This window comes from Nicotiana attenuata, unplaced genomic scaffold (genome assembly GCF_001879085.1).
Source record: "Nicotiana attenuata strain UT unplaced genomic scaffold, NIATTr2, whole genome shotgun sequence".
In the NCBI taxonomy this organism is placed as follows: domain Eukaryota; kingdom Viridiplantae; phylum Streptophyta; class Magnoliopsida; order Solanales; family Solanaceae; genus Nicotiana; species Nicotiana attenuata.
Genome location: NW_017673247.1, coordinates 7813 through 22108, shown reverse-complemented (window position 1 = coordinate 22108; position 14296 = coordinate 7813). Strand labels below are relative to the sequence as shown.

The window sequence follows — 14296 nt, the reverse complement described above, 5'->3', positions numbered from 1 at the left end:
GTTCTGGAGAGCCGTGCAGCAGGAGCTAGGTACTCGGGTGGAGTTGAGCACAGCATTTCACCCCCATACGGACGGACAGTCAGAGCGCACTATTCAGATTCTTGAGGATATGCTCTGTGCGTGTGTGATTGAGTTTGGAGGGTCTTGGGATTAGTTCTTGCCATTGGCGGAGTTTGCTTACAATAACAGCTATCAGTCCAGCATTCAGATGGCACCGTACGAGGCCTTATATGGTAGACGATGCAGATCTCCGGTGGGTTGGTTCGAGCCGGGTGAGGCCAGATTACTGGGCACAGATTTGGTTCAGGATGCGTTGGAGAGAGTCAAGGTGATTCAGGATAGACTCCGTACAGCCCAGTCCAGACAGAAGAGTTATGCGGACCGGAAGGTTCGTGATGTTTCCTACATGGTTGGAGAGCGGGTTCTGCTTCGGGTCTCGCCTATGAAAGGCGTTATGAGATTTGGGAAGAAAGGGAAGTTGAGTCCGAGGTTTATTGGCCCTTTTGAGATTTTGAGGCGAGTTGGGGAGGTTGCTTATGAGCTTGCCTTACCTCCCAGTTTGGCCGGGGTTCATCTAGTATTTCATGTTTCGATGCTCCAGAGGTATCACGGTGATCCGTCGCACGTGTTGGATTTCAGTTCAGTCCAGCTGGAGAAGGATCTATCCTATGTTGAGGAGCCAGTGGCTATATTGGACAGGCAGGTCAGGAAGCTGAGGTCAAAGAACATTGTGTCCGTGAAGGTTCAGTGGCGGGGTCAGCCGGTCGAGGAGGCGACCTGGGAGACCGAGCAGGATATGCGCAGCCAGTACCCTCATCTTTTCACTACTTCAGGTATGTTCTCTATGCTCGTTCAAGGACGAACGAATGTTTAAGTGTGGGAGGATGTAACGACCCGGCCGGTCGTTTTTGGAATTTACGCCCCGATCTTCTATTAACTGCTTCCCCTAAGTTCATTTCTGCTATTTTGGTTTGCCGGGACGTTCGGTGTTGGGTTTTCGAAAAGTTTTGGGACACTTAGTCCCTAAATGAGAGATTAAGTGTTGGAAAGTTGCCCGTAGTCGGAACAGTGTGAAGACGGCCTCGGAATGGAAATCCAATGGCTCCGTTAGCTCCGTTAGGCGATTTTGGGGTTAGGAGCGTGTTCGGAATGTGTTTTGGAGGTCCGTAGCTAATTTAGGCTTGAAATGCCGAAGTTTGAATTTTTAAAGTTTCCGGTCCGATAGTGAGATTTTGATCCGAGGGTCGGAATGGAATTCCGGAAGTTGCAGTAGCTCCATCATGTCATTTGGGATGTGTGTGTAAAATTTCAGTTCATTCGGACGAGGTTTGGTTAGGTTTTTGATCGAAAGCGTGTTTTGATAGAATTTGAAGTTCTTAGGCTTAAATCATTGATTAATTCGAGTTTCCGACGTTGTTTTAGGTGGTTTAAGGATTGGTAGAAGTTTGAATGATGTTATGTGATGTGTCCGTAGGTTTGGTTGAGGTCCCGGAGGCCTCGGGTGTGTTTCGGATGCTCAATGGGGCATTTTTGTGTTGTTAAAATTGCAGAAAAACTGATCCCAGCAGTTGCAGACCTTTTTCCTCTTTGCGTTTGCGTCCTCCTCCACGCGTTCGCGTAGAGTAATCTGGGAGGAGGACAAATTCCTTCATCGCGTTTGCATTCAGTGACCCGCGTTCGCTAAGCCCTGTTATTTCTTCCTTCGTGTTCGCGTACAACCCATCGCGTTCGCGTAACTTGCAGAGTCCACCCTTCGCGTTTGCGTATCGTCCACGTGTTCGCGAAGAGTAAATCCTTGGCCACCATACTTCCCTCCTTCGCGTTCGCGAGCCTGCTTCCGCGTCCGCGAAGCACAAAATTTGCAGTCTTCAAATTCCTTCTTCGCGAACGCGTGACTTCTTCCGCGTTCGCGATTCATTAAATCACCGGGCAGATATAAACACTTCAAAACGAGGGTTTAGCCATTTTCACCAAAACTCAAGCTTGGGAGCTCGGATTTGGGAGCAATTTCGAGAGGTTTTCGAGGGCAACGATTCTCTACTCTCTTATGCTTAAAACCCACTAATCTAATCACGAATTCATCCTTAATTTCGGATTTTTGAATGAAAAATGGGGAAAACTTCATAGACCAAACTATTGAGTTTTGAGTGGGTGTTTGACCTCCGATTTGGGAGATTTTTATATGCTTAGACTCGTGAGGGTACGAGGGTTCTGAAAATGTAAAAATTATCCGGTTCCGAGACGTTGGCCTGAAAGGCGTTTTGGTCATTTTACCTAAATTCGCGTCTTAGCTTTAAATTAAATAGTAGAATTAGTTGCTTGAGATGTTATTTATGATATGTAATTGAATAGAATAGATTGGGGCCATTTGGAGTCGGATACTCGTGGCAAAAGTGTGGTTTCGAGTTGATTTTGGAGCCGGTTTGAGGTAAGTGGCTTGTCTAACCTTGTGTGGGGGATCTCTTCCCCTTAGGACATGATATTGATATTTGAAAGCCTCGTACGTGAGGTGACGAGCGCGTACCTGAGCTAATTGTTGGAAATCTATTTTACTTGAAGTTTTTAAATTGAAATTTTCTTGCTTACCTGATATTTTGAATTGCAAGTTTATCCTATGCTAGTTTAAAGAAGCATGTTTATTTAACTTACTTGCTTAAGTGCTTAAACTGTCTTGTTTTATACTACGTGAAGAATGTTAGGCTAGGATTTCTATTACTTGTTCTGAGTTTAGCATTTATCCTAATGTTTGGGCTGTTATTGTATGCTTTAAATTTGGGACTACGGGACGACATCCCGGGAAATCCCCTGTACTTGTTATGTTCTGGACTGAGGTGCGGGATGCCAAGAGACCCCTGGCACATGTAAAATGTAAGATTTCAGGATACCAAGAGATCCTCGGGATACCAAGAGATCCCTCGTGTATATGATGAGGATACCAAGAGATCCTCGGGATACCAAGAGATCCCTAGTGTATATGGTGAGGATACCAAGAGATCCTCGGGATACCAAGAGGCCCCCGGCTATTACTTCCTGTTGTGAGCAGTATTCCTTATATTGGTTTGTTTCTGCTTCCTATTACTGTTTCCCTTATTTATCCTGTTTAGATTCTCGCTGTAGACTTTATCTATATTGTTTCCCTTAACCTATTATATATTGTGTTTTATCTCAGTAGGGCCCTGACCTTTCCTCGTCACTACCCAACCGAGGTTAGGCTTGGCACTTACTGAGTACCGCTGTGGTGTGCTCATGCCTCTTCTGCGTATGTTTTTCATGTGCAGACCCAGGTACTTCATCTCAGGCGCACTATCCTTGAGGCCAGGAGAGCTACGGAGACTTTGAGGTAGTTCTGCAGCGTCCGCAGACCAAGGAGTCTCTCTCTTTACTCTATCTGTAGTATTTAACCTTCTTTCGTACTTTTGTTTAGACAAATCCTGGAGATTAGAGCCGTATATTACTTTTCATTAGCTTGTGTTCCCGTGAGTTTTCGGGTTTTGGGGTGTTATAGAAGTCTTCCGCATTTATTTTGAGTTGTATATGCCAAGCGGCAGTTATATATACAGTTTTCTTTTAGTTGTTCAGTTTTAATTAATTATTCTGCAAGTTATGTTGTTTTTCCGCATTGTTAGGCTTATCTAGTTATTGGAACTAGGTGCCATCACGACATGTTCACGGAGGGCGAACTGGGGTCGTGACAGATAATCACAGTCATTACCATTTCTACCAATATCAGTGGTAATAGCAATGCGACAATCTATATGAGTAAATAAATACCGCAAATATCGTTCATATTCATGTTTATATTTATAAATATCGCTCTTTACGGTTGCGCGAGGCCATCCTTTATAAGTAGTATTAAAAACTTTTCTAATATAATGCACAAAGTGAGGGTTAGAAGGAAAACTATAGGGTAAGCACATAACAGTAACCATTTTTGCTAATTCTTCACGATCTTTATTTGGATCGTAATATAAAATGCCACCAGTAATAGTGTTAATTCCCGGTTGAACTAGATTTGACCCGGTACTAGGGTTAACCTCAATACCTACACTTCTCCCCTCTAGCTGCGCTTTCATTTGAAGATATCTAGCTTTATCTCTAGGGTGTGTCTTTATGTGTCTAGTCAAACTACCCGTACCGCTATGGTCTCCAGCAAATTTATGAGTCATCAAAGACCCATAAGTTTTACACTTAGCCTTATTTTGTTCTCTTAGTTGAGTAAAAAAGTGCCAAACAAGAGATGTTTCGGGGCGTTTAGAACGTTGTCTATTAAAAGTAGGGGTTACTCCAGGAGGGTCAGGCGGGGCATCATTTGAATTATTATCAGTTGGGTTAACAACAGGACTAGTAGGTGTATCATCTAAATCCGGTTGCGTTTCATCTAAATCATCATTTTCCTCATCATTTTCATCAATAGTTTCATTAGGATAAAGAGCATTCATATATTCATCATTTAATTGTTGACCTGGTGCAACATCATGGCACAATTGACTATCGCTAAATTGAAAACAAGGGTTATCACTATCAAGAATAATAGGTGGAGGAGGACGGGTAACAGGTCTGGGTCGGGGAGCCGGGGGAGGGATAGTAGCTTGGCGACTAGATTCACCAATTTCAGATTTTCCCTTACCACCAAACATTTTTTTCAAAGAAAAGGCCATATTAATTATAATTATACAAACTAAAACAAACAAAACTATAATATTAAAACTTAAGAGTTGAAACGAGTTTACCTAATTGACGAACAACTTCTTGAAAATTGTATATCGTTGAAGACTTGAATACTTCAATTCACCAACTTCATAATTTTTCACAAATTGCAATAATACAGTAAGCAATTATAGAAGAAAATTAGAGAGAGATTGATGATTTTGTGAGTAAAAATGAAAGAATGAGGGGGTATTTATAGTTGAGAAAAAGGAAAAAGTGTAATTATAAAAAGTTTTGGGTTAAAATAAAGTTTGGGGACCAAATGACTATTTTTTAAAAAGCCAAACGGCTAAATTGGCAGGCCAACGGCTAGTTTTTAAACTTCAAAACGTTGGCCTTTTTTTTAATTTTTTTTTTGAAAAATAGCCGTTGGGCCCGTTAGGCCCGTTTGAACCGGCCCGCCCGCCAGCCGGTCCCGGGCTAAACGGTCCCGGGCTGGTGGTCTCAGCATAGAGGATCGGCCCACAGTGGCTTTTGGGACCGTTTGGACCGGCCCGTGGGCTCGCGGTCCCGGGCTGGACCCGGCCCACAGTACACCCTTACCCTGAGTAAACCAAAATGTCAAATCAGCAAAAGCTTTGTAATGCGAATAATATCAGCTTCCAAGCTGTTTCCAATCATTCAACATGACATACTTGCTCTTTAGATTGTTCTGATCGCAATAGGTATCAAATATTTGCGGGATTTAAATTTTAAAGTGTGATTTATCTGATTATTTCGGTCAAACTAATTTGCACCTGTTCTGAATATCCGATTAAATAAATTTACTCGGATTATAGACAGGGGTGGCAAACGGGCGGGTCGGGCCGGAGATGGGTGGGATAAAACGGATAACGTAAAAAACGGATAAATTATCCGACACGATCCATATTTAATACGGATAAAAAATGGGTTAACCGGCGTATATTTTGAATATCCATATTATCCACGACTTCTTGAATATGATCACTTTTGGGAGAATTCTTAATCTTCTAAACTTGAGGAACCCCAAATTTGAGGCGTAACAAATGTAAAAGTTGAACCCACTAGTTATCCATTTTCTATCCGTTATTAAAAAGTTCATTATCCAGTCCATTCTTAATGGATAATATGGGTGGATAACTATTTTGCCACCACTAATCTATATATAATAAAAGGAGAGGCAAAAGCATATTATTAAGACAAGTGACATAACCACCAAAAGCCAAGTGACATTGTTAAGACAAAATAAACTACCTTTTTAACTAAAAAAACCTTTTTAAGTTTTGAATTAATTAGTTATTCTATTTGAATTAATAAATATAGATATTTTATAATTAGTAACAATAAAAAAACAAAAATATTAATTTAAAAAAAAACTACCTATTCAATTTGGGGAAAAGTTTCAATTTTGGAGTTTTAAAATTATTTTAAAATAAAAAACGAAAATAAAAAAATAAAAAATTGCCAATTCAAATTGGGGTGTGGTTTTAAGTTGGAGTTTTAAAATTATTTTAAAATAAAAAAACAAAAATAAAAAATAAAGAAACATTCAACTCAAATGAAAAATACAAAAATATAAAGATACTATATTATTATATATATATGTATATATATATATTATATATATATATAATATATATATTATATATTATATATATATATATATATATATATATAATATATATATATATATTATATATATATATATATTACAGTATAAAGGAATGTACGAAAAGAGGAGGATGGAGATAATGTTATGACATTTATATTTTTATTTAATTAAAAAATAAAAAATAAATAAATATCACTCAAGAAAAGTATCAATAGTACTAAGTACTTGCTAATTCAATAATAAAAATAAAAACGAACAAACGATTTATTTGATTACTGTATGATATGTATCCTTTAATTTTGTATAGATTGTATTATATTTCTGCACACTATATTAAATAATAAAATACAACTAATATTTATTAAATTAATAGGATGTATTAGATCATAATTTTATAAGATTAATATTATGTCAAATTTTTGCGCATCGCCCGAGTTTTTATGCTAGTTATAGATAATATAGATAACAAATTAACTGCCAAACTACCAGTATTAGGAAAGAAACCGAAGAACATAATAATAATAAGAATAAATAAAAGCTAGAATTAAGATGGATTAGGTTCAATAATTGGGCTATGGATCATTTCTCTGATCTGTAATGGTCCTCTTTAACAGATAATACTAATTCTTACTTGTAAAGGTCTCCTTTCTACTGAATTACAAAGAAACGAAATACAACTAACAGGACTAAACATATTTTAAAACACAAATTAATATGTACAGAACTTTCTGTTTGTGTTAATTATATAATGGATGACACAAAAATTTGTGAGGTTTTGTTACAATAACTCCAACAGTTAATAACATTACTCTATCTCACAACAACTCCACCTCCTCTCATTATGATCACATCTCTATATAAAGTGCCAATGTTGAGCTAATTTAAGTATAATCAATTCAAGAAAACATCTTAATCCAGCACCCAAAACATAAAGAAAAACCTCTGTTTTCCCTGATAAGCAAATTCCCAAAATGCTAAGTCAGTCACCATTCTCCATTTTCTTTGCTATTTTATTTGCAATAATCAACTTGGCACTACTTGTTTCTGCAGTTGATACTCAAACTCCTGGCGAACCGATCCTGGAATTATACATGCATGATATTCTGGGAGGCAGTAATCCAACAGCTAGACCGATAACCGGATTATTAGGCAGTATTTACAGTGGACAAGTCCCTTTTGCTAGGCCTCTTGGTTTCCAACCTCCCAAAGATGGTGTGGCAATTCCCAATTCCAATGGTGCAATCCCAACTTTCAATATCAATGGTGTTCCACTAGGAACTGGCTTAGCAGGCACAACATTTGCTGGTAACCAGAATAGCCAAACTACTGTGACTACTCAATTAGGCCCTGATGGCTTGGGCCTCGGCTTTGGTACGTAAAAGTTTAAGCTGTTAGAGATACCATACTTTCAATTACCTTATTTATATTGGTATGTTTCAACATGCCTCAACATGTTCTCTCACGTGTCAGCATGATTATTTTCCCTTGGCGAAAAACATGGATTTTTTCCGCTTTTTGGGTAGTGGTTTGATTTGAGCCTAAAATCTTATGACTACTCTGCTATCATATTGAACTGTGTGATCATCTTATCAAAAATTTTAAGTTGTTAATGGAATCAGGGGTGTAGCTAGAGTGCCGGAACGACTTCGAGCGAACCTAATAGCTTTGGTTCAAATTCTATATTTGTTTAGAAAAAGTTATTAGCAGCCTGGTGCACAAAGGATCCTGCGTTCACGCAGGGTTCGAGGAAGGGCCGCAGCTCAAGAGGTTTGATGTAGACAGCCTAACCTGATGCCAGCATCAATGACTGGTTCCACGGCTCGAACCCGTAACTTATAGATCACATTGAGACAACTTGACCGTTGCTCCATGGCTCCCCTTCCTTGAAAAAATCACTGGATATATATAAATTATTAATTTAGATTCCGGTAACTTAAAAGGATTAAAATTCTAAACCTATAATCTTGAAATCTTGGCTCAACCTTTGAGAGGAATTACACTTTTAACAATCTTAACTATGTTACTTATATCTTAACACGACCTCAAGTGTAGGTCTAATTCTTTTTCATTGACCAAAAATGTGGAAATATTTTTTGTTTTTTGGGTGGCACTAAGATTTGAGCGAGAAACCTCTTGCATGCTTTATTACCATGTTGAACCGTGTGATCATATTATTTTAGCTTAAGTTATCACAAACGTGACGTTTTTTATTAACCTTTATTATATTATGTTTCAACAGGTACCATTACTGTTATCGACGACTACTTGACTTCATCCCCAGAGTTGGGCACACAAAACCTTGGAAAAGCTCAAGGTATCTATGTTTCAAGCTCTGCTGATGGAAGTACTCAAATGATGGCGTTTTCGGCCATGTTTGAAGGAGGAGAATATGGTGATAGTCTCAATTTCTTTGGAGTTTATAGAATTGCAAGTCCCATGTCTCGAATTTCAATTACAGGAGGAACTGGTAAGTTTAAAAATGCTTGTGGATTTGCAGAGATTCGTTCCCTAATACCAGCTGGTCAACATGTTACAGATGGTGCAGAGACACTGTTAAGGATTACTGTTCATCTAACTTATTGATATTTCTTTTGTTTAATCTTTAAACAAGAGATTTTGGTTTGTTTTGTGTGAAAAAATTGTAATCAGTTTGATTTTGTGTTTTGTTTCTGTCTCACTCTGGCATTGAATTGTAAACATCTATATATCCTTTGTATTCAGTAACAATTTATCTCAATCCTATGTACTTGGGTTTTTTTTTTTTCTTGATTTGTTGTACTTTTCAGCTTTCATATTTTTTCTGTTTGTTACACTTAGTGGTGACAAAATGATTAAAAGAAAACAGTTATCCACCCATATTATCCATTAAAAAATGGGTTGGATAATGAACCTTTTAAAAACGAGTCAAATATGAATAAGAACCATATTATTCATTTAGAAAATGGATAACCAATGGATAACTAATGGGTTTAACTTTGGGAGAATGATACAGTTACCCAAAAAAACAAAACTATTTACCCTTGTCTACCCATTTGTTTTTCTACCCATAAAGTAATTACATTTCCTACCCATAGTAGTTTTTGTGGGGAATTTTTTCTTTATTCTCCAATTCTTTTTTTATTTCTATGCTACTTTTCTTCTTTTTTTTCTTTTCTCCTTTTCTCCTTTTCTCGTTTTTTTTCTTTTTTTTTCCTTTTTTCCTTTTCTAATTTCATTTAACTTTTTCTTTTATATTCTTTTTCTCTTCACAATCTAATTTCATTTACCGTTTTCACTATTTTTTATTATTCATTTTTTATACAATAAGAAAAAATAATTGATATAGTAAATATTTATTCACCTTTTTTTAATATAAATAGTACAATATACCTTTTTTTTCTTTCTCATTTTTTAAATTCAATTATTAAACTGAAATAATATCAGTTGTTACTTGATCTAATTCACTGAATATCACATTGACCGCTGCTGAGCACCATAAATTACATAATCAGATTCTAAGAATCAACACGTGATTGCCATGCAAACCTTGATCTCCTTCCCTATTAATATCAATACACTTTACCATTACCAGTAATACAACCAGTTATAGAGCAAGAAAACATAATCTACGGCAACCAAATCTCCATATATACTTGTAAGAATAAAAATGATAATAAAATATTGAAAAATACAACAAAAGTATAAGTAGCAAAAAAGACTTCTAGTACCATGTGATACCAATATGGTATATATGTATAACAACAGAGCATATGATTTCTCTAGAATATTGCTACAACTATCTGCGACTATACTACTGTACCAAAACATTAAAGGACGCAATAAAAGTATGAGAAAATTACATGCTCATATTGCAAGCTAAATATTCGCAAAACAACTTGCTCATTTCGTATACTAAGAGGGTATATAGTTGTATGGGGTCGTTCCAACAATTGTTTATAACTATAAAAACTATTACATAATACACATAATTTATGTCCATCGGCACACAAAAATTCCAGATTGCAACTCATGTTCATATAAATAATTTCATAATAGAATTCACTTAAAATGCAGCTAAAACAACCAAAACAACGTTCAAACTACCATATGATACCAATATGGCATATAAATATACCAACATGGTATACAATTTTACAAGTTAATTCCTGGCAACTATATGACTATACTACTATTACATAACACACATGCATAAAGAGAAAAATAAAAAAATAGTGTACCACATATTAATATAATAAGGTATGTCAAGATATTGTACTATATTACTATTATTATAAGAAAATCAAATATTGTACCAATTAAATGCAACTAATACAACCAAAAAATGATTCAACTAGCATATGATACCAATATAGTATATAGCTATACTAATAGGGTATATATTTGGAATGAATTGTACACTAAAGTGGTATATTTGTATACTATTTGGGTATACAATACAAATTCTTCTTCTTCTCTGGTTCAACTATATTTCAACCCAAATTTATAAAATCTACTACAAAATTTCCACCAAATTGACTAAAACTTTAGCTACAACCTCCAATCAACTTTCCAAACAAACCCATACAGGATCGGATCAAAACAATTAAAAACTCAACTAAACTAAGTTATGAGTTTCAAGCTTCAAGGTCCTTCAATAGTGGATTTAAACTTTTGTACAATAAATCTCCAAAAACCAGGATCAAAGGTACAATCTACACATCAAAGAACAATAACTAACCAATTTCAACAGTAAAACACTATAAAAATTATATCTGGCATTTTGAACTCATTCATATGGAGTTTCAAAAATTGATCTGTTCTTCCTATGATCTAGTTTTTGAATTGTGCCCCGTATTTTAGTGTTGAAAACTTGTTTGCAGTGCTAAAACTTCAAACAAGCTCACGCCCTGTATGTGATGTCGAAGGATAGATATGACACATCCTATGGCCATGACAAACTGCAACATAGATATGGAGAGCTTGATTTCTGATCAGAATAGGAGCATAGCAACTCTTGCCATAACGACTCTGCTTAAGACCGGCAATGAATCAAGTGTTGATCGTCTCTCTTTTCTGTTTGTTCCCAATCTTATTATACTCCCAAGGAACAGTGAATTAGCGGGTAAATAGTTTGGGGCACATGGGTAGGAGTAGTAAATAGTTTGGGCCTGGGTATTAAAGGGTAAATAGTTTGAAATTAATGGGTATAAAGTGAGATTTTCCCATTAAAGAACAACACCTTATAATTTCTAAAACAAAACTTCTCAAAAGGTACAATAGACAATATCTTATAGCACCCACTTCAAATCTAATAGTATAATCTTCAAGTTGAAAAAAATCATAGATTTGAAATTTTGGAAAACGACTTTAAGAAAATCTGCAAAATTTTAATTTCAGCAAAAAGTACGCAGTGCAAAATCCGAGCAAGCATGGAATTGACATAAAAGCGATGAGATTACATAAAAAGACGGGGTCAACTGAATTCCATAGTCTATAAAAGAGAAAGTTCTGGAATTTTGCACTTCATAGGGGAAAGAGAATATTTTCCACTAGATTAAGCTAGCGTTGGGGAAACAAATTAAAAAGAAAAAGGGAATAGGTAGGCCGCATAAAATGTTTTACCCGAATAGGTAGTTTTTGTAACAAACTTTCATATGGGTAATTACGGGTAATTATTTTGGATTGTGTGGGTATTTAGTATAGTTTTCCATTTAACTTTTACATTTGTAAAGCCTCAAATTGTGGTTTCCTCAAGTTTGGAAGACTAAGAATTCTCCCAAAAATGATCATATGCAAGAAGTCATGGATAAAATAGATATTCATATTATCTGCCGGTTAACCTATTTTTTATCTGTATATATAATATATATATATATATATATATATATATATATATTATATATATATAATATATATATATATATATATAAAGTGAATTTTTTTGTATATAGCGGTTGTAATTATTTTTGATTACCGGCCAAATATGTTAAAAACCCTATTTATAAAGCCAAAGGATATCAATAGCAACAAAAGATACAAGAGAAACCTCTGAAAGTTCTTTTTTTTTTTTTTGTTCAAGTTTTTGAAAATTTCTTGCAAAAAATTCTTCCAAGTTGTAAAACAAGCTCTGTGGAATAAGTTTTGTTTTTTATTTAAATATGAATCTCCTGAGAAAAAATATGAGGTTACAACGAAATCTGTTCTCATAATTGCAATTGATGTCTCTCTACAAGTACAAAGGTGGCATAAATCCAATAGTGGCACCGAAGTGTTCTATTTCTGTCATTCACCCAATAGAGACACAACGAAGGACGACCGTCTGAACGGTTAGCCCAGGCCCAAAACCAAAAAGCACGCCCCACTCGAGCCCTTCACCGGTGGTACTCAGTCCTTCTTTGATAGAGCCTTTCCTCATCTCGTCCAAAACAAACAAAACATAAGCTGTTGGCCCAAGTAAATGAGAGTTTTGAAGATTGACAAAGGAACTCAGACATGGACCAGGTCCATCCTAGTGAAGCACGGATATGGTCAACTCAAGCATGTGAGATGCACGTGAAGGAGATAAACTAACTTACCAGAAATGATATCTCCTGATCTTGATCGAAAAGGTTGCATATTGGATAAGGAGAAAGACTCCTTACTCAAAGACAAGACGACTTAAGAAAAGGAGGGAGTTAGAGGTTGAGATCAACTAGAACTCTGTCACGACACGGATTTCCCACCCTCGGGAGTCGTGATGGCGCCTACTAATAGGAGCTAGGCAAGCCAACTTAATTTACTTCTTTTAGCAAATTATCGCCCATTTGATGAAAACAAATCATAATATGATAAAGCGGAAGTCTCAAATATAATTAACTGAAGGAAATGCGGAAATTTAACAAAATCCTCTACCCAAGACTGGTGTCACAATACTCGCGAACGTCTAGAGAATACTAAATACAAGGTTTGAATGAAACATAACACTGTCTGCTTCGGTACAAATGATAACAAACTGAATAAGATAGAAAGGGACTCCAGGCCTGCGGACATCAGCAAGGCTACCTCGAATGTCCCCGGACTGAAAGCTCGCTCCCAGAATGCTACTGCTACTCAAATGCTACTCCAACACCTGGATCTGTGCAAAAAGATGCACAGAGTGTAGCATCAGCACAACCGACCCCATGTGCTGGTAAGTGCCTAGCCTAACCCCGGCGAAGTAGTGACGAGGCTAGACCAGACTACTAGATAAACCTGTGCAGATATATATATACAAGTACCACAAAGTAATAGCGGAAAATAAATAATTAAAGCTGGGAGGGGGAACATACTTATGGGGTAGCAGATAAACAGAATATCAGGGATAACAAAAGAAACTACATTTGATCTCTTCTAACATAGAATAAGGGAAAACAAACTACTTTCACTTGTTTCAATTTCCTCTCGTTGCAGGCGTGCAGCACGATCCCAATTCCTTATATCACGTGGTAGGCGTACCACTCGATCCCATTTCATAATATCACGTGGTAGGCGTACCACTCGCTCCCATTTCATAATATCACGTGGTAGGTGTACCACTCGCTCCCATTTCATAATATCTCGTGGTCGGCGTGCCACACGATCCCATTTCATTCAGCACAATACACAATATAATCCCGGCAAGGGAGAAAGATGTTATAATAAGCTATCCCGGCAAGGGAACAAGATAATATAATAAACCATCCCGGCAAGGGGGATCCAGCTATAACCAAACTCATTCAATCTCTACTTAACACAATTAAATCCACACTTAGTCTCAACAATTAGTGGCTCAATGTTAAAGATTTCCAACCAATTCCTCATAAATAACAATTACCAATTCGACAATTTAGCAAATTAGGACTCACGGTCATGCTCGACACCAATGTATAGATACTCGTCACCATGCCTATACACCGTACTCGACAAATAGCAATTAACAGATAAGACTCTACTCCTATTCCCTCAAGCTAGGGTTAGACCAAACACTTACCTCAAATTCCACATACACTAACTCAACAACATCCTACGAACTTAACCGTG

General features: G+C 36.6%; 1 protein-coding gene across 1 annotated transcript; it reads left to right on the top strand.

Moving 5' to 3' along the window:
- The first annotated feature begins 7148 nt into the window (after positions 1-7148).
- Positions 7149-9049, top strand: LOC109215828 (dirigent protein 16-like). The gene is made up of 2 exons (XM_019379943.1): positions 7149-7651; positions 8520-9049. Exons 1-2 carry the CDS (start codon positions 7252-7254, stop codon positions 8861-8863), a joined length of 744 nt encoding a protein of 247 aa, XP_019235488.1. The 5' UTR covers positions 7149-7251; the 3' UTR covers positions 8864-9049.
- The last annotated feature ends 5247 nt before the right edge of the window (positions 9050-14296 follow it).

Bases quoted from the DNA above. Each gene is read 5' to 3' on its own strand.
- LOC109215828 (XM_019379943.1), top strand. From the start codon at position 7,252: ATGCTAAGTCAGTCACCATTCTCCATTTTCTTTGCTATTTTATTTGCA. The intron at 7,652-8,519 runs GTACGTAAAAGT...ATGTTTCAACAG, and splicing joins TGGCTTGGGCCTCGGCTTTG to GTACCATTACTGTTATCGAC.